The sequence below is a fragment of the Pseudonaja textilis genome, chromosome 4, assembly GCF_049901715.1.
Source record: "Pseudonaja textilis isolate UNSWEBS1 chromosome 4, rPseTex1.2, whole genome shotgun sequence".
Classification (NCBI taxonomy): domain Eukaryota; kingdom Metazoa; phylum Chordata; class Lepidosauria; order Squamata; family Elapidae; genus Pseudonaja; species Pseudonaja textilis.
This window is the reverse complement of record NC_141993.1, coordinates 1876643-1895649: the sequence shown is the minus strand read 5'-3', so window position 1 is coordinate 1895649 and position 19007 is coordinate 1876643. Positions and strand designations below refer to the sequence as shown.

The 19007-nt window shown below is 36.1% G+C and overlaps 1 protein-coding gene across 6 annotated transcripts in view; it reads right to left on the bottom strand.

The window, feature by feature from the left end:
• The window catches only part of JMJD1C (jumonji domain containing 1C), a 115458-nt gene that overhangs the window by 19345 nt on the left and 77106 nt on the right, over positions 1 to 19007 (bottom strand). For 5 of the 6 annotated variants that reach the window (XR_015743388.1, XM_087932093.1, XM_026714579.2 and 2 more), the window contains exons 4-12: positions 18088 to 18193; positions 12807 to 12931; positions 10690 to 10833; positions 10406 to 10592; positions 8673 to 10324; positions 6814 to 6986; positions 4404 to 6568; positions 2725 to 2926; positions 1225 to 1439 (exon numbers count right to left, since the gene is read on the bottom strand). Coding sequence is in view for 5 of the 6 variants with exons in the window: in XM_026714576.2 (XP_026570361.2) it covers positions 1225 to 1439; positions 2725 to 2926; positions 4404 to 6568; positions 6814 to 6986; positions 8673 to 10324; positions 10406 to 10592; positions 10690 to 10833; positions 12807 to 12931; positions 18088 to 18193 (4969 nt within the window). In the remaining variant the exon portion in view is untranslated. Of the gene's footprint in view, positions 1 to 1224; positions 1440 to 2724; positions 2927 to 4403; positions 6569 to 6813; positions 6987 to 8672; positions 10325 to 10405; positions 10593 to 10689; positions 10834 to 12806; positions 12932 to 14685; positions 14718 to 18087; positions 18194 to 19007 lie in introns of those variants that run through there. The other variant, XM_026714578.2, reaches the window with a different exon arrangement.

The following is a 19007-nucleotide window of genomic DNA, read 5'->3' as shown; positions in this document are numbered from 1 at the left end:
TTTACAAAAACAAAGTGAAGTATTATTTAAAAAATGAGGAAGTAGACCCTGTTAGGAGAAATTGTGGGCTTTTGGTCATTTGGTTTCACAAAATATAAAGCTGTCTTTATTTTAGGGGAAATCATCTTTTTCACCCATGTAAACTCAGTAGGTGGGGCAGATCAGTTCACACAAAGGATTTTCTATATATTTTATGGTAATTGCTATCATAATTATTCTGAAAAAAATATAACTATTTTCTTGCAAAACAGGTGTTAATCAAAAGGTGAATATTTAAATGAAGACTTTGGCTCACTTATATGCCCCCAAAATTAAGGAAGGTATTAAAATGTTTTATGCATGTTTTATTACATTCTTGACTACCATGTCACTTTTTATTTTAAAAATTTAAGATTATTGTACCAAACACAGGATTGCTGCAGTATTGCTCTTCCTGTAATATCAGGGGATATTGATTTTGTCTTCTTGCTCTAGGTTTTTAGACTTCTATGACTTAATTATGACTGAAATGATACATATAATTTAAGAGAGCCGTGGTGGTGCAGTGTAGAATGCAGTGTTGCAGGTTAATTATGCTGACTGCCAGAAGCTTGATTCCCACCAGCTTAAGGTTGACTCAGCCTTCCATCCTTCCGAGGTTGGTAAAATGAGGATCCAGATTGTTGTGGGCAATATGCTGACTTTATAAACCACTTAAGAGAGGGCTGTAAAGCCCTGTGAAGTGGTATATATAACAGTATATATATACTATATAATAGTACTACTGCTATATCTATAAACCAATCTTTTTTTAAAATGCACCCATCCCTCCATCTACTCATCCATTATATTTGCGAGTATTCCAATGTACTTTGTTTGTAATTCAATTCCCTTCAGATATATGCTTAAGAGGAAAACTCAACTGTCCATACCAGATTTTTGCAACAATTAGGAGGAAGAGAGAACTGTTCTATCAGTGTGCTCCATCTCTACAAATTCATCACATAATATTGATATTTTTTTAAAAGACCAATAAAACTTTTAAATATGAAAATATGGATTAAATTGCACAAACATGTGTTGCAATATTTGACTCAGCATTTACTGAGTATCTACACATTGCACTCACCAGTACAGTAAATATTTCTGCGGAAGACATAAAATCTGGGATAGATGAAACCAAGCATATTAAGATATGAAAAGTGCTATCTATCCCTTTGCATAATAAAAACTGAATAACCTTACCATCCTTTTTGACCCAGGACATAGCTGTTTTCTCAGATGTTACTAACTGACAAAATTTGTCACCTATATGTTCTAAGATGTATTTGCAAGTTTCTAAGTCCATTTCATCATCTTCATAACTTTCATGTGTCCATAAATTCATAGCTTCATCATCATACTGATCAGGAGAAGAAAAGCCGTCAATCCGAACCACTCCATTTTTGCTAAAGGAAAGCCTAAGAAACAAAATAAAGTTATTCAGAAGCCAGCAAAACAACAAACACTTTAATTTTACTAAGATGCTAGATAAACTGTGATATCAGAAGTATTTCCTTACAAGATTTCTCAATGCTTTCAACAATGGCAGAGCTTTAAATTCAGGGAGATATTCAGAGATGGATCTGTCTTGAAATTTTAACTACATATCGTAGTCAAACATCAGGGGTTGTCCAAGTTGATCAGAAGAAATGCTTTATGGTGTTTTCTATTATGTCATAAAATGTTTTATAATTTTTATGTCATAAAATGTTTCATAAAATGTGCCTACTTTAAATTTGATGGGAGTCATAGGTCCCAGATTTTGGACACATTCTGCAAGCTAGCCAATTTGAGGTACATCTTAGTTCAAAAATGGTTGTCCCAATGATGCACCATTAAGGTTATGGGAATGAGAGTTTTAGTAGTATATAAATGAGTGTCAGTTATAATCATCCAATATTCTATGTAACACAAAATACAATATACAAATATGAGGTTGTATTACTTGCTTTATTAAAACAAATAAAGGATTTGCTAATAGAAACTTAAGAGGAAGAAGTCTGAATAATCTGCAAATTTTCAGCATTTTAATTTAACAACTTAATTCTTAAAAAGTTGAAAGAAATTATCGAAAAGCTTGGCTTTCAATATTTTTTTCTATATTAGTATGAAATAATTTTCCAAACCCTTGGGATACAAACTGTCATTTGCTTTATGTGCCATTACAAATAATGGCAACTACTCCAAAGACCGGTCACAGAAGCTGTTGTTAGCTTAAAGAAGGCTAAGCAGTCTTCCAATACTTGAGGACTCTCATAGGGAACAGGATTTAGTCTCCAAGGATAACAAAGAACCAGGGGCTAGAAGTTTTAGAGGTTCAAATTCAAGATGAGGAATTTCCTGACCATGAGAACTATTAAAGTTTTAACATGAGAGCAATATTTTCAAACCTAAAAAAAAGCTGTCCTACAAATTAGTTCAAAAGTTAATATCCTGTTCAATATCCTGCTTCTTCCTTTTTCTCCCTCCATTTTTGGGGGGAGGGGCTGGTACCTTGTCTTTTAAAATATGAGCAAGGACAGTCATGCTTATATAATATAAATTTCAGCTGAAGAACAGGATAGCAGTGATTAAACAAGCAACAATCCAAAAGAGGACAATTCTTAATTTTAAACAGCTTTTTAGATTGTGAATGTTCTTGTAAGGATATACGGGTGAGATGTAGCTCCGAGGAAAATGTGGACATTCTGAAATACAACTTACCGGCGAAAGTAATAGAATCTACAGAATACTGGTGAATGAGCTGATTCTTCACTTTTCTTGCTTCTGATCAGTCTACATTCTCTGCATTTTTGCAAATTGGGTCCTATTTCATAGCAAGAATCATCTTGCAAAAAAGATTCTCCAGTTTGTTTCAGCTTCTTTACTTTACGCCAGTCCTTTAATACTGAACGAGGTATGCCAGCTGCAGGAAAAAGTATTTTTTAAGTTACTGTGATCAGTACACAAGCAGATCATAAGCGGCAAGTAAACCTGATTCCACCAAACTTAACTTAGGAAAACAATTAATTTAATTTTCTATTTTTGTTGATTTGCTCCATAATTTATGGAACAATTAAAAATAATTCAGCTCATTATGTTAAATATAAAAGCTAAATAATTTCAAATATATATTTCCCATAATTCCGTCTGTATCGCACGCAGCAAAAAGTGACAGGTAGTCCTTGGGCTATGACCATTCATTCGGTGACTTTTCAAAGTTACGACGGCGTTGACCGAGGGGGATTAAGATGGGTGCTTGTAGTTATGGCTGCCATGATTACGACTTCCAATGTTTCTTTCTGGCTTACAAGCAAAGGCAATGGGAAAGCCTGCAGGAAGACAGAAGCCGCGATCAGATGAGATCTTCATGTAACAATGGCAACTGGGACTGCTGGAATTGCTGTTTCTAAATTATGCAATTATGGGATGCCATACAGACAGTTCTCAATTGAGCTCAAAATTTATGCTGCTAAGTGAAAAATGTGTTAAATACTGTAGGTCTTGCCTCATTTTATGACCTTTCTTGCTACAGTTGCTAAGTGAATCATTGCCGCTCTTAGATTAGTAACATGTTTGTTAAGTGAATCTGGTTTTCCATTGACTTTGCTCGTCAGAAGGTTGCAAAAGGGGATCATATGACCCCAGAAACTGCAACAGTCATAAATGTGAATCAGTTATCAAGTATCGGAGTATAAATCACGTGACCATGGGGATCCTTCAATGGTCATAAGTGTGAAAAATGATCAGAAATCACTTTTTTCAATGCTGTTGTAACTTCAAAGAGTCTCTAAATGAACTGTTATTAAGTGGAGGACTGCCTGTACTGGAAAACTATGTATAAGTTCTTGGTCCTTATTGCTTTTGTAACCCAAGGATTATCTATACATGAAAGAATAATTCTCAAAAATAAATCTCATATACAAAAAATAAAGGGAAGGAAAGAAAAAGAAAAACCATGATTTTGTTTCGTTTGCCTCAAGATAATATGCCTCGCACATACATATTTTCTCTTTAAAAACATCACCCAAAAGCTTATGTCTAATTATTCTTGGAAATATTTTACAGCCAAATATAACCCTGTAACCAATTATATTTTCAAGGATTTAACTGACCCTACTACCGACGTAAATAGTGTGAATATTATTTAAAACACATTTCAAAAATTTAAGTCCAGTTAATGCAGCAATGTCTGTTTTTCTCTCTATGCAATCATCCTCTGGCACACCTGTATTTGCATTTTGTCTGAATAATTGGTGACTGCATTATTATATAGTGATGTCTCTGTGTTGGTATGGTATCATATTATTTTCTTGTTACAGAATTGGGGGTGTGTTTGTTTGAAAGGATGGAAGAGATAGCCCCGCACCCTTTTCCCAACTTATATGCAAACAGGTACTTACTGTTACTGTTGCCACTCTGTAACTTCAATTTGTTTTTTTCTTTGGCACCCCTGCTGAGAAGCCCGTTGGGTTTTACATCTTCCTCCAGGTCTCCTTTTTTCTTTTGCAAATCATTCTGCTTTTTTTTGTATGTGGGTTTCGGCTGCCGTTTTGTCCTCTGCTCTGACTTGCTCTCACTCTCATCAGAATCTCCACTTTCGGAGCCAGATTCATACATTCTTTTTGTTTTTCTCCTTGCGTATTTCTCTTCTTTCACAAGCTTTTCCCCGGCCAATTTATTGTTTACATTGTTTTGCAAATCATTTGATGTAGAAGCAATCAAGTTAACCGTACACGGCTTAATCATTTCTGATACACAGTTTTCTGAGCTCTCTTTTTTATTAGAGATTTTGTCTTCTTCTGAATGCCTTGTGAGCCAAGCTTTTTTTAATTTTGTGTGATGGTTTGCTTGACTCGTCTGGGAAATTTGCCCACCGCTCAGAATATTTCCTTTGTTGATTGTACTGGAGTTGACAGCACTATCCACAGAAAGAGAGGTTGGATATATTAGATTTTTCACAGTATGAGATTCAGTATCGTTGGTACTATTAATTTTAAACTGAGCTGCAGCCAGTGCTGCCTTGTGCTTTTTCAAGTGAACGAAGTCTGATGGGCCGGAGAATCCAGTGCTCACCTGAAGGCTACTTTCTGCTTTGCTGCAAGCCACTGTAACAGGAGCTGTTGAGCTGACACTACACTCCTCTATTTGTGCCACATCCTTATTTATGGGCCTAGAGGCAGCACTGTCTACTGACGTACAGGGTAACCCTGCTTTTGGCAAACAATCTGTCACTTGTGGACTGTCTGGACCTGGTACATCAGAAGTCGTCACAGATGTTATGACATCCGTTATGGTACTGCATAACACAGTTGTGGTTTGTATGACTGTGCTGGGAACACTGCCCTGGGAAGCAGCTGGAAAATTCTTTTCATAGCCGGCATGAATCACATCTGAATTCATTTTTGACACATCTGTTCTCCCACTCTCTTTGGCTTCCACTGATTTAAGGCAAACTGTTTGATTTATTCCTTTTAATCTTTCAGGAACTTGCACTTGGGGAGCTGACTGCACAACTGATACTGTATCATACTTTGAACGTGAAGGTGGGCGTACAATGACAGAAGCTGTGGCAGAAGATGATTTCCCGTGAGTTCTTTCCATGCGCCATTCTATTTTTTCATTATTTGGACAACTATTATTTTTCCATAGAGCTGAAAGTTTCTGATCTGTGACACTTTTATAACTATTTTGTGTTTCCTTTGGCTCAGGTACTAAAGTTGGTGGCTTCTGTAATTCATGGACTTTGTTACCTGTATTAACTGGCTGCACTGGGGTTAAGGTTGGAGGAGAAAGACTACTGTAACTCCCTTCTTTTCTCTCCAAGATGGGATGGACAGGCGGGTGAAACACAGGTGCTCTGTGTAAAGCAGGCATTGTTCGGAGTGAACCAGAGGATGCAATTGTCAACTGAGTAGGGCTTCCGCTGTTATTTCTAAAAGAATTTACTGAATGGGATGTCATTTGCTGTGAAAGCTGATCTGTTCCCTTGCCCAGTGAGCTCTCAGTTTCTGGCTGGTGCTTAATTAAAGGCGGAGGTTTTGAAAGGGATGACGTGAAAGAAGTGAGTGACTGAGTAGCAGCAGCTGTTGTTGATGGACAAGTATTCTGTTTATCGGCACACGTGCCTGCAATTTCCTTTGACAAGTACGTTCGTGGAGGTTCATTCACCACACTATTAGACAAGGTGGTGAAGTAATTACTTTGTGGCAAGCTCTGTGGTACTGAATGCTTCATTTTATAGAGTTCTGAATCTTTGTCAGGTTTTCCTCCATGGCTTTTGGGACTAGAGGATGATAAAGGCATTATTCTGGAATAAGACTCCTTTTCATTTTCATGGCCCTTCATTTTAGCTGTAAAAGGGGCAACCTCAATGCTTTCCTGCAGTATTCGTCTGTGTTCTTCTTTATACTTGTTTAGTCTCTCCCCTGTCTCTTGAAATGATTTTTGCAGAGGATCCACAAATTGTCTTTGTAGGTGACCTTCTTTTGTAGCCTGTGATCTGTTCTGTTCTAGATCTGATTTGGCTGAATGTAGAGATTCAAAAATTCCCTTCCTCTCCAATTCACTGTACAGAAAAAAATAAATAAATGCATTGCATTATTTTAGTTTCAGATTAACAAACTACAGCAAATAAGTTGTTCTTATATAGTACCAATAACTTCCTCATTTATCTCAGATGTTTTAAGGGTCAGAGATATGATGCACAAACACAGTTAGTTTTGAAGCAAAACCCAAGACTGTTATTTCTGCAGCCTTATTTTTTTTTCAGAATCACATCTCATTTTTGGACTAAAAAAACTACACGCTTACTCTTTATGGCGATCCACTATGACTTTTGACAAGGGAGGACTAGAGTGGGATGTCAATCTGAGTGGCCGATGTGGCTCTGCACTAGACGGCCTTACGGGAATATGACTCAGCAATCCAAGACCCTCAGATGATGTCACAGGGGTGGGCTGGTGTAACCAAGGACTAGGAGTATTCTGGAAAAACAATCATAGTTATCAGCAGGATTTAATTATTTCTTAGGAAAATTCTAGGATAGTCAAGTGTTCTTGTTTTATAATGGTTGAGTAAAAATATAATTATGATCTAGAATTTCATATTAATAATGCACACACACATACACAGAGAGAGCGATGTATTTAAAATGAAGGGTGACATCTTGAACTCCAAACAGAAAACAAATCATGGTAGAAAAAAGATTATATTTCCTTTAAATTTACTATGTTCCAACACTTACCTACTCTTTTTGAATGCCGTTCCTTCAAATTTTCTTACATAATATAAAGAGAAGTAAAATATAAAGCAGTTGAAGTAGCAACAGAATCTTTAGCTGATGGGGCCAGTCATTTCCTCTCAACCCAATCTACCTCATAGGACAATGTTATTGTGAAGAAAAATAGGAGGAAGTAGCGTCATGAATGTCACTCTGAACTCCCATTCCAAAGACAGGATATGTATTTAATAACAAAATCAAACATGAACGCAAACAGGTATTTCAGAACGAATGGGGACGTAAATGTCTGCAACTCTTTAAATCGAGTGTTCTTTCTTGGGCTGTAGGACAGCTGCAGAAGGCAGCAGCCATACAGTCCTAGGAAAAAGCACGGCTACTGTGAGCAGCTGCGGACATCTTCTACATTCATGACTCTATGCAGCATGATACAGCTTTTCCGTCTTGAAATCTGAGGGGCAGCACAAACCTAATTTCTTCTTCCTGGTGAAAGACGTGCTTCTTATCTATGATATGCTTCTTAACTGCACTGACAATATTTTTTAAGATTGAGAAAGCAGACTGATCCCCAGATTTTGTTATATTTAACCGAAACCAATACAAACAACTTAGCAGGATTTCAGATTCTATGATGGAAGTGTCTATTTGAATCTATCTTTAAAGTAGAGAGAAGCTGACAATGGTGATTCAGGAGTCATTTTGGCTAAGGTTAAAATGGTGGTATAGCTGCTTACATCAACCAAAGTAACTTAACATCACAATGTCCTAGGATTGTGCAGAACCTGTCACAGGCCCATTAGTCAACCATTAATTAGCCAACTCTTTTAAAAAGTCTTAGTAGCTACTCTGACAACATCAGTGGAATACCCTTTAATACTCAGAGGTACAAAGACACCAGTGCCTTTCACCTATATTCTCAGTCTGTTTAAACTACACTGGTATCAGTGAGTTTGGGAAGGGGGCAAAGGGCATGGGAGATAACGCTATAGTCTTAGCACCCTACTTGGTACTTCTATGTTGACAAACATGCCTAGACGCTTTCTGTAGAAACCCTTTTAGGTATATTAAAAAAATAATTATGCTTATTTTAAAAATGGAATTGTTTAAAGTTAATAACGTTGGTAAGTTTTTAAATAGCATGAACATTCTAAATTTAGTCTACTTCTTTTTTAAAAACAAATTTAAAATCTAATTCAGAAACTACTGTACCTCTTTACATCAACAGCACATCATTCTATTAACATATACAAAAAATAAGTTAGTATAATAGATGTAATTGTCTATCTCCATAAATTAAACTTGAACAACAATGAAATTTACTAGCTAGATTAAGTTATGCCCACACCCTTCCACTTCAAGAAAGATTGGTAACATATATCCCCATATGTTATTTCTCCAATATATTGTTATTTTGGAGATCAGTAAGACTTACTCTTCTCAAAGAAGTCTCGGTATTAACAGTTTCCGAATGGACCCATTTAGACGATGGTATCCCAAGTCCTGTATAAGCGTGTGCTCCATTTGGATACTGCCAAATAATTGGATAAAGTCCTAAATGATTATATGAAGTAGATGGGTGAGTCTGCCCAAGAAGATGCGGCGATTGGTGCTGCAGCAGCTGTTGCTGATGTGCCAGTGCTAAATGACTTAAACTGCTTGCATGAGCGGTTTCTAGACGCGGATGGCCTCCCAACAAAGAGGCCGTAGGCACTCCTGGTAAAACCGCGGGAAGCAGATGCTGATGCTGAACAGAATGATGAGATGCACTGCTAAGAGGATGAGTGTTAATAGCAGACAATGGAGCTTGATTTGAGGATTCAGCTAATAAATGGGGAGCACCTGTTAATGCAGAGTGATGAGGGCTTGGATTCAAAGAAGTTCTATGGGAAGCAGAATGAGGTGGGTAATTATGCTGATGTAAATATGGTGTCATATGATTAGTTCCTGATTCTTGACCGAGAAGAATGGGATCTCTGTAAATTGTGAAATGTTCCTTTTTGTCAATAGTAACAGGGTTTTTAGTAACTTCTAATGAACTAACTCTAGGTGGAATTGGGTGGAACATAGACCTGGGCAAATCAGGCTCTGTTTTAACTGCTGTCTTTGTTACTCCAATAACATGGCTGTTAAGGTAATTGACCTTGGATTTCACAGTATCAGGCGACTGGGCAGGCTTATATTTAATTTCTGGTGAGGTGTTTGGCTTGATTTTAGAGTTTTCAAATTGTGGACTAGTTTTTGACTTCATAGCTTCAGGAACTGCAGTTTGTTTACGAACTTTTCCTTCTTCTGCTAGAGATATTACACTTAAAGATGGTGCAGAACCACAGTGGATTTTTTCAGAATTTAAATGTTCATTTGCTGAAACATTTTTCCCAGCATTTGATTGCATCAGTTCCATTTTATTGGCATTATTAATCCAGTTCTCAACAGTTTCTGGTTTTTTTACTTCCAGAATGCTGGTATTTGTAAACAGGGGTTTAGAATCACTGCTAGAAGATTGTGTTTCCTGACCAGTTTGTAAACTAAAACTACTTGATAAGTTTTCCTGAGTCTGATTAACTGAACTGGTTTCAGTATTTGTGTCAATATAACTTTTTGGTGTGGGACAATTGGTTACAAACTGTTCATTGGGTAGGCGCTCTCTGGGATGCTTGTTTCCTATTCTGCACTCTTGAATGCAGCCATCATTATCACTATGATCATAGATTGTTGGCGGTTCAGCTCGATGGAGTGAAATTTCTTGCAATTCCAAATCAGCTGATTCTGGTCTTTCTATTTGTTGTTTTTTATCTTCATGCCAGGGAGACTGGTTGCCTATTAGGATGTTGTCTTCTACTAGGTCACTCTGGGATTTTCCTTCTTTCCCATTTATCTTTACAATATTTTTGCTTTTCAATTCACTATCTGAATTTTGCTCCGAGGAAGAATCTGTCAATCTTTTGTTTGAATTTTCAGAGTCACTACTCTCTGAACTGTCTGATGCGTTGTCTGTACGCTGTCTCTTCGTACTCATTTTTTTTTCATCTTCTTCTGATTTTCTTCTTTTAGAAATAAATAGTTTATTTTTACTTTTGGAATTTTCTGCAAAGGAAAAAAAAATATCCTTAATATTGTTTGTAGAAGGAAAATTCTTACTATCCTTATAACATTATTATTTTTTACCTCCATGGCTTAAACAGTCATATTTTTCTTCTTTTGTCTGCTCTTCCTCTGGCATGCTACTATCGGAACCTTTCCTTTTATTTGGACGAGCATTTCGTTGTAATTGCTGTGAATTTTGTTTTGGTGCTGCATTTTGGGAATTCATTGCTGGCCTCGGGCTATTTGCCTGAGCTCGGGTATAGTGGCCCTAAAATAGATACACATGTTTGCACATTTACAAATCATTAGTAAAATGCATATAGACATAAAAATGACAATATCATTTAAAAATCAAATATATCTACGTGAGCTGTGTTGCTGTTCTGACTGGAACGAGACCTGCGTCGTGACGTAATGCCTATGTTTTCACCTTTCAGCAAAGAATGAACAACATCATCCAGAAAGGTCATCTGAACCATAGACGGGTCAACATTTTGTGGCTCTAATACCTGTTTTATTAGAGGAAAAACAATCATTTTCTATTTGTATCGTCTATAAGAAGATCATTTGGAAACTCAAATTCAATTTAAAAGGGCAGTTTTAAAGAAATAAAATGTATTAAAAATATGAAAATGGCCTCTTTTCTTTTAAATCTATCAGGGATCTGCCAAGGTTTCGCCCCTTATCCTAAATGAGAAATTCTTGTGCAGGTAGTAGTCCTCGGACCAGGATTTTCATTGCTAAGCACTGTGGTTGCCACCACATCATTTAGTACATGAAATTTCTAGCAGTTAAATGAGGGCTTTATGAAATCCTGTCTTCCTGCTGGCCTTCCCATTAACTTTGCTTTGAAAAACCACTAGGGCCGTGATGGCAAACCTTTGGCACGCATGCTAGAGGTGGCACGCAGAGCCCTCTCTGTGGCCATGCACACCATCGCCAGCTGCTGCTCTTCTGGCATGCTAGCCAGCTGGTCTTTGCAGGTGCCGGGGTGCCAGAAAACAGCCCCAAAACAGGCCATTTGGGGGGCTTTTTCAGGCCATTTGGGGCCTTTTTCAGGCAGTTTTTCAGGCCATTTTCTGGGCCAAAAACAACCCCAAAAGGCTTTTAAAAATGGTCCCAAAACAGCCCAAAGAACAGCCTAAAAATGCCCCCCAAACACCTGTGTGCGGCGTTCCAGCACCCACATATGCACATGTGTTCTAGTTTGGGCGCTCGGTGCTGAAAAGGTTCGCCTTCACTGCACTAGGGACTGTCAGAAATCTCAGTTCACACAACTAAGGTTTGCTGCAACATCATAATCGAATTGGGCAACATCCAGATTACAATCACATGACTGAGGGAATGGTGCGATGGCTATAACTCCAAGGACCCTTCTAAGTTGCCCTCTTTCAACAGCACCATAACTGTGAATGGTTGCTGAATGTATGGTCATAATTTGAGTCAAATAAAATTAAGGCATAAAGACAGAAAGTGAAATGTGTTTGGTTTAAGCCGGAAAGGAGAGTCATTAGAGACATTTTACATCTTTACCCACCAGCATTAAAATGAAACTAGATAAAAGGTTATATTGGCCTTTATAACTATCCACTGACATTTGATGAAGTTTATAATACTGAGCAAGCTGCCCAAATTCTTCACTTCTTAAATTTGCTTCAAAAACTTAAATAAAATAGAAAAAAAGGAAAAAAATTGAAAAAAGGATAAAGACATTTCTCATAAATATAGAACATCTCTCAGCTTTTGAACACAGTCTTAAACCTTGACTCTGTTGACTAATAGTGAACAATCTATTACATTAATGGAAAGCCAGTTTAAAAGAAAAAAATACCCAAATACATGTTTATCCCTTGTTGAAACTCCAGGGCAGCATTGTCTTTGTATCATAATATTTTTGCTTAGTCACATGATTGACTGATCTATAATTCTTTATCTAATTATTAATTCCAAAATTTTGGGGTATGCTTCAAAATATCATTTGACTCTTTAAGCCATATTAGTCTTGCCAAACTATATTAGCAAGTGTACAGCTATTAAATCAGTATCATATGGAAAAGTGTTCCCTCAATTATTTTGAATTCGGTACAATTAAACTGCCAACCAATCCTTTAAAACATTCTCTGAGATGACCACAATCCATAATCATTGTGACAAAACTTTAGTTGGCAATCTTTTGGGGGGTTCTTCTTCATTTATGCTCCAAGAAAATCAAAGATTACTATAATAATTCTTCAATTTACTTTTGTTCCAAGAATTGTTTATATTTAATCAAGGCACATTTAATAAAACTCCAAATTACCAATTAAAATATTTACATTTTAAAATTAAAATAGTGTTGCAGTCATTTTCATCTTAAGCTATTAAACATTCTTTTAAAAACAGAGTATGTACAAAATCAATCTAAAGCCAATACGCTCATATCTAGTTTCAGCGCTGATGCATTTTTAAAGAACAATTTCAGTAGAGCAAAAATAATAATTACCTGATCATTCATAACAATCATAGTGCGAGTGAACAGATCATGATGAGTAATTATACCAGTGAACCACTGGGTGGCAGAGTCCTGTCTATATACTCTCACCCTATAGCCGTTTAAAGAATAAGGACCTTCAAAAAATGAAAATAACATTTGAGGATTATTGAAATAATATTTCAACAGAGTTTAATTTTAGAAGTTCATGCAGTAGAGGTTAAATATAAAAACAATCCCAAATAATGAAAAGTCAATGTCCATCATGCTTTTTAAAGGCTACCATTTGTTTTTGAATTCAGTGCTGATAGTTCCTGATATTGATAAAATATATTGATATATGTATAAAGTGCTAAATTTCCGGGTGGGTGGGGAATACAAATCTTTGCACGCCATGATTCCAGTGGGTGCAGGAAATGCACTCATCTGTTAAGTACAAGATGCTGAATAGAAAAGCAAGCCTAATTTTATGACCTGAAGCTGTCCCAACATACTGCATGTTACTAAAAACATATAGAAAGAATTTAGTCCCTGAAGTCTGGGTTTACACAGCTGCCAAGATTTCCCCAAAATCAACTACAGATTTTTTTTTTTACTTCAGTGGTCTGTTTCTTTCCACTGTAAATGTGCTGTTAACAACATTACATTCATAAATTTAAATATATAACTTTTAAGTCATGTATTAGCTCAAATATGTCACATGAAGCAACAATTTACTTTAGAAGTCAATTTAAAATTCATGCATGAATAAACCACACTTTTTAAAGTTATATATTCTTTTGTATTGACTATCCTTCTATAGTATTATCTTATTTCCTGTAAATGGGTTCATTAAACTGCTTCCTTGTGCCACACTATTCATAATTACATTTTAAAAAATTCCATCTTCATGTCATTTTGGTATTTTTATCCAGGGTACCACCAACTTTAACAATGGCTAATGAAGGAGTGGTGTATAAGCCTGGGACTAACATATTTTGTCAGTGCAGAATTACTTACCTCAAAGTTTTTATCCAAGGAATGAAACAGCTGTTTGTTTCTTAACATATCTTCACTTTTTAATTTATTAAGTTTTATATTAATGTAATAACTATATTTAAGTTGGTTGAATTCATCTATCCAGATTCAGAAAATAAACACTTTAGAAACCATTACAATTAAATACAACTCATATCATAAATATTTATATCCAACATAACTACACCAGAGTTTGTTCAAGGTACTGAATGTTATTATATTGTTCTTTATAAATTTGCTTGCAATATGATCTTACACAGGCAGATAAATGTATTAGTCTGGAATATACTCTAGGGATTTTTTTCCAGATTCTTTTCCCCATTAGGTAGTATTTCTGCAGACTATCCAACGGATGGCCTGCAGACAACGTTGATATTCTATATGCCTAGGGATTATGTGGTACGATGTACTATGTTTAAAGTATTAGCAGTATCAGCACAGGGAAAGTTGAAAAACAGAGCAATCTCAAAATCAGTAGGTCCAAACCATTATTATGTCACTTTTCTTATTGTAAAGGTTTCCTTCAAGTCAAGTTTGACTTCTGTCATTTCATGGACACTTCCTTTTAGTCTTCTTGAAAGGAGTTTGTCATTGTCTTCTGGACTTTTTTCAACTTCAGGTGATGGCCTTGGTGATCTATAGTACTCTAAGTAGGCCTGACACTGTTTAATATCTGAGTCCAAAAAAATGATCAGCTAGGGACTGCCAAGGCTCTTGATATATACATATTTAATTTCCAGCCAAAGTTATTATGGAAAACGATATCTGGAAGATCCCAGAAAACAAACCAAAATAGAAAAGGGACAGCTTATCAGCAAATAGAAAACAACATATGCTAAAGGCACAATGCAAAAAAGTCAAGATTTCACATTACCTTAGATTACCAGACTCAGTGGGGAGAGGGGGTGTCCATTACTCCTGAATGTCTGTTAAATTACAAATTATGTCATTTGTGGTAATGTATATAATCTGGGTTAATTATGTCATTACACAAATGACCTGACATTGCGAATGATGTAAAATTAACTGCCAGGTCAGGAGTGTTTGGAATGTAATAGATTTATTTATCTTGGAAAACCGGGCAGAAATCTGGTTTGTTGCATCAAACCAGAACCTTAAATTGAGGACTCACTGTTATTATAACAGTGTCCAAGCATTGCTTTCCTGAAATTAAGTGGCTGGAGAACTAAGGCAAGAGTTCTATACAAATTAATGTGTGATACAGAGATTGCATACTATAATTAGCACTGCTCCTTTAGATGTGTAGATTTGAAGTTCAAGTAAACATTTGTTGCATGCAGAGTCAGCCTAAATACTTTCTCTTTATTGATCTTCCCTGCATAAATTGTAAGTAATATTTTTTTGTTTCTGTGAACTACTTTGTCAATTTCTGCTATGTTTTTTTCTCAATTTTTAAAAATCCAATTATAAAAAAAAAACAAAAAAACAAACAAAAGAAAATGGGTAAGGAAGGATTCCAGTTTCCTAGAGGAACAGCAAATGACGGTGGGAAATGCACTGAGGGAAAATCTAAGGAGAAATTGATTTCCAAACTAGGATCAAAAGAATAAATGGATAAAGGTGAATCTGCAGAAAGATTTCATTTCAAGAGATGGGAATTCTGAAAAGTTTTAACTGCACTGCAATTGGATTTTTCTTCCAAATATCACCACAAAAATTTGAAAGGGTAGAAAAGGGGGAATGCAATATATATGTTCTGAAATGACTTAAATAGTGGGTTAGAAAGGCTATTGGGTTGATAATAGTATGCTCCCTCCTACTCAACCAATTGCAATTCCCAGAATTCCCTTCTGTTGAGACTGCAAGTGTCTCGATTGGTATAGCCGTAACGGTATAGCTATTATGGCCTTGACAATGTTGCCAATATTATACAATCGCAGCTCTCAGTGCCAATTTTGACAAAATAATGTTGAATGTTTTTGTCACACTTTGTTGTGTTTTGATGTACCTTCTTTCTTTTACCTCTGTTATTGCTTTAACAATAATTAACAAAGTATTATCTTCTGGGGATGCAGGGTTTAAATAAAAGGAGGCAAATAGAAAAAAAAAAAACCCCAAAGGAATTGATGGTGCTCTCTCTTTTCATTATCCAGCTTCTGCTCCCAACAGAATTACATATGGGATTTAAAAACACACATCCAAACATATATTGTTGGCCAAAATAGGAAATGGTTTTGCCTACTAAGGAAAAGTATATAAATTATTATCCACTCCTATGTCAATGGTTCTGGTTTCAATGACTGAACAGAGAGGTACTATAATGGCAAACTGAAATTAATCTTTTTACCACAGATACTAAATCCTGATATTTTTTAAATCAGGCTGTGCAATACTTCAGATTCAGAAGTGCTTTGGAACATGTAGGGCAGCAAACATAGCATCCGTCTTCTACACATTAAAGCTACTACATCTGGTTCTACATTAATGTGGTTACTTTGGAAGGTTTTCAGTGTAGCTGTGCAACCATGAAACAACAGTACAATCTTCAATCTATTTTAATGAGTTGCAGTTAAATATGAATGCAGACAGGTGCTGTATTCATATTTAAAAGCAACTCTTCTGAATCAAACCTGAAATATTGCACAACCCTATTAATTAGGTCTTTAACTGGCTGGAAAGTAGTGTATACGTTCAAAATTCTTTTAACTGTTCAAGATTAGGCTCACTTTTGAATGAGAATTCTTGAGCTCAGCTGTCATACACAGATCAATAATGTGGGAGAAATCCCATGAAAATTAATTGATATGGATAGTTTCTCAGACATAAGATTTGTCATTAGTGGAAGCCACTGGAAGTGTGCATAAAATATATATTCATGAAATACTGTGAATTCCCAGAAACATTTGGCTAACCAATTTGGAAAACATGATAGTCCAGACAGATACTGCATCTGATCCATGAAGGTTCATATTTTTAGTAAAGAAATAAATACACTAAAAACAAAAAAAACATTCCCAGTTCCTTAAGTATACGTTTTGCAAGACCATTTGGTAGCTGCAGATTGTCTGGTAGGGATACATAAAGTGTTTGATTTAAACTGTTGCGACCTATAATCACCCTACTTTGAGCTCACTGCAATCTGCCTCATTCTTACTGCCAGCATTTTAGAAGCAGAAGACTTTAAAATAGACCTACTTCAGGCAGAAAGCACTTCCGAAATACACATGGAAACTGAAAAGAGGGTGTTTTGAGTCTGAAACAGATGAAATATTTTTTTCCCCCTTTAGTGAATGTCCCAAACTTCAAGGATTTGTTTTCTGCTGCATTCTCCTATATTACACAGCAAAACTATGAATGCATGGGGAGATACCGGTTCTGTCTTTGAGCCAGCTTCTCACTGGACCTGAAATTGTTTAGGGATGAGAGAGGGTAACTGGCCCCAAATCACCCAGACGGCTTTGCCGCTTTGGGAGGATTAGAACCTGGATCTTACTGCCCCATGTCTACCACCTTAACCTTTAGAATTTACTGGTTCTCAACATTTTTTAATGTTTGGACCTTTCTCTCTTTTATTTAAATATAGCACAAACCTGGTGGGTAACTTAGAAAAACAAACTACTGCTAATGCATATAGGTAGTCCTCGAGTTACAACAGTTCATTTAGTGACTGTTCAAAGTTACAATGGCACTGAAAAATGTGATTTATGACCTTTTTTTCAGTTATGCCCACCCCCATGATCATTGTTCAAAATTCAGGTGCTTGGCAGCCTGTTCATATTTATGACAATTACTGTATCTCAAGGTCACGTGATCATATTTTGCAACCTTCTCACAAGCAAAGTAAATGGTGCAGCCAGATTCACTTAACAACCAGGCTACTAACTTATCAACTGCAGTGATTCACTTAATTATAGCAAGAAAGGTCATAAAATGGGGCAAAACCCACTTAACAACATAAATTTGAGGCTTTATCGTGGTCATAAGTCAAGGACCACCTGTATTCAGTTTTCCTCCTTAACCACATCAACTTTCAACTCTAAAATATTTTTAAATAGTTTTTAAAATAGTATTAATCAAATGGAGTGGGATCCTTTAAGATCCACCTGACCATTTGAAAATACTATACATTTGGATGGGAAGTACAACCAGTAGAAATGACAAACCACTAAATCTGGTCACCATATAGGAAATCATCATTCAGTAATATGCAAAACTATAACATTACTTCATATCTTAAAAAAATTAAAACATGATTCACTATGAGTGTTTATGACAATCAATTAAATAACAAACAGATATATTTCTCAAAAAATACCTTGCATAAAAATCTCTTGCACTTTTTGTTCCTTCACCCAGATTTTTACTTCCTCTTGAAGCTGTGGATTATCCCTGAGAACTGGGTTCAAACTGTCTATATCATCCTAAAGAAAACAGAGAAACAATGGTATGCCTAGTAAACTTTTATTATTCGAGTATTTGATGCAAATACTGTAACCTGAAAAAAAATCAGAGATGACAGAAAATATCCTTACTGTGTCCAAGATTTTGTCAAAAAAATTAGAATATATAGACTATAAAAATATGAAGTGAATATAAAAATGATATTGGATTTTGTTATTTATAATACCTTGTTTAATGATTAGAAGATAAGTAATCTATGAAAAAGACTTACATCAATATATATTCTGTCAAATACCATTAATTTAATATTTATTGATGAAACGCCTTTCCGTGTAATGGCCCATTAAATATTTCCCTTGTCACAATTGTGGTCTCATTATATTCACCCCAAAATAAAGGTCCAAGCATGCATTCTCAATGTTACACATTTACTAACATCATTGCGAACTGAGGTTCTTCTGGAACAATGCTTGAGTGTGAGATTCAAAAATCTCTCTGCATTAAGGACAAACTACAAGATTACCCACATGTACTCCAGAAAGCTGTTCTTTTAAAAGGAAAAACAGGAACTGCATTTTTTTAGTCAGCTTGCGATAAATTGGGAGTCATGGGAAGTTAAAAAAAATCTTGCTTTAAATTAGGAGTGTCAAACCCAATTTCATTGAGGGCCACATCAGGGCTGTGGTTGACCTCGGGGGACCGGCCGGTTACGGCCGACTAGATGGGTGTGGCCAGCTTAACGCCACTCCCCAAACTGCTGGCATATTTCCTCTTTGCATTGGATAGACCAGACCGCAGTGATGCGGGCCGTCCCCTTCCATTTTCCAGGATGGC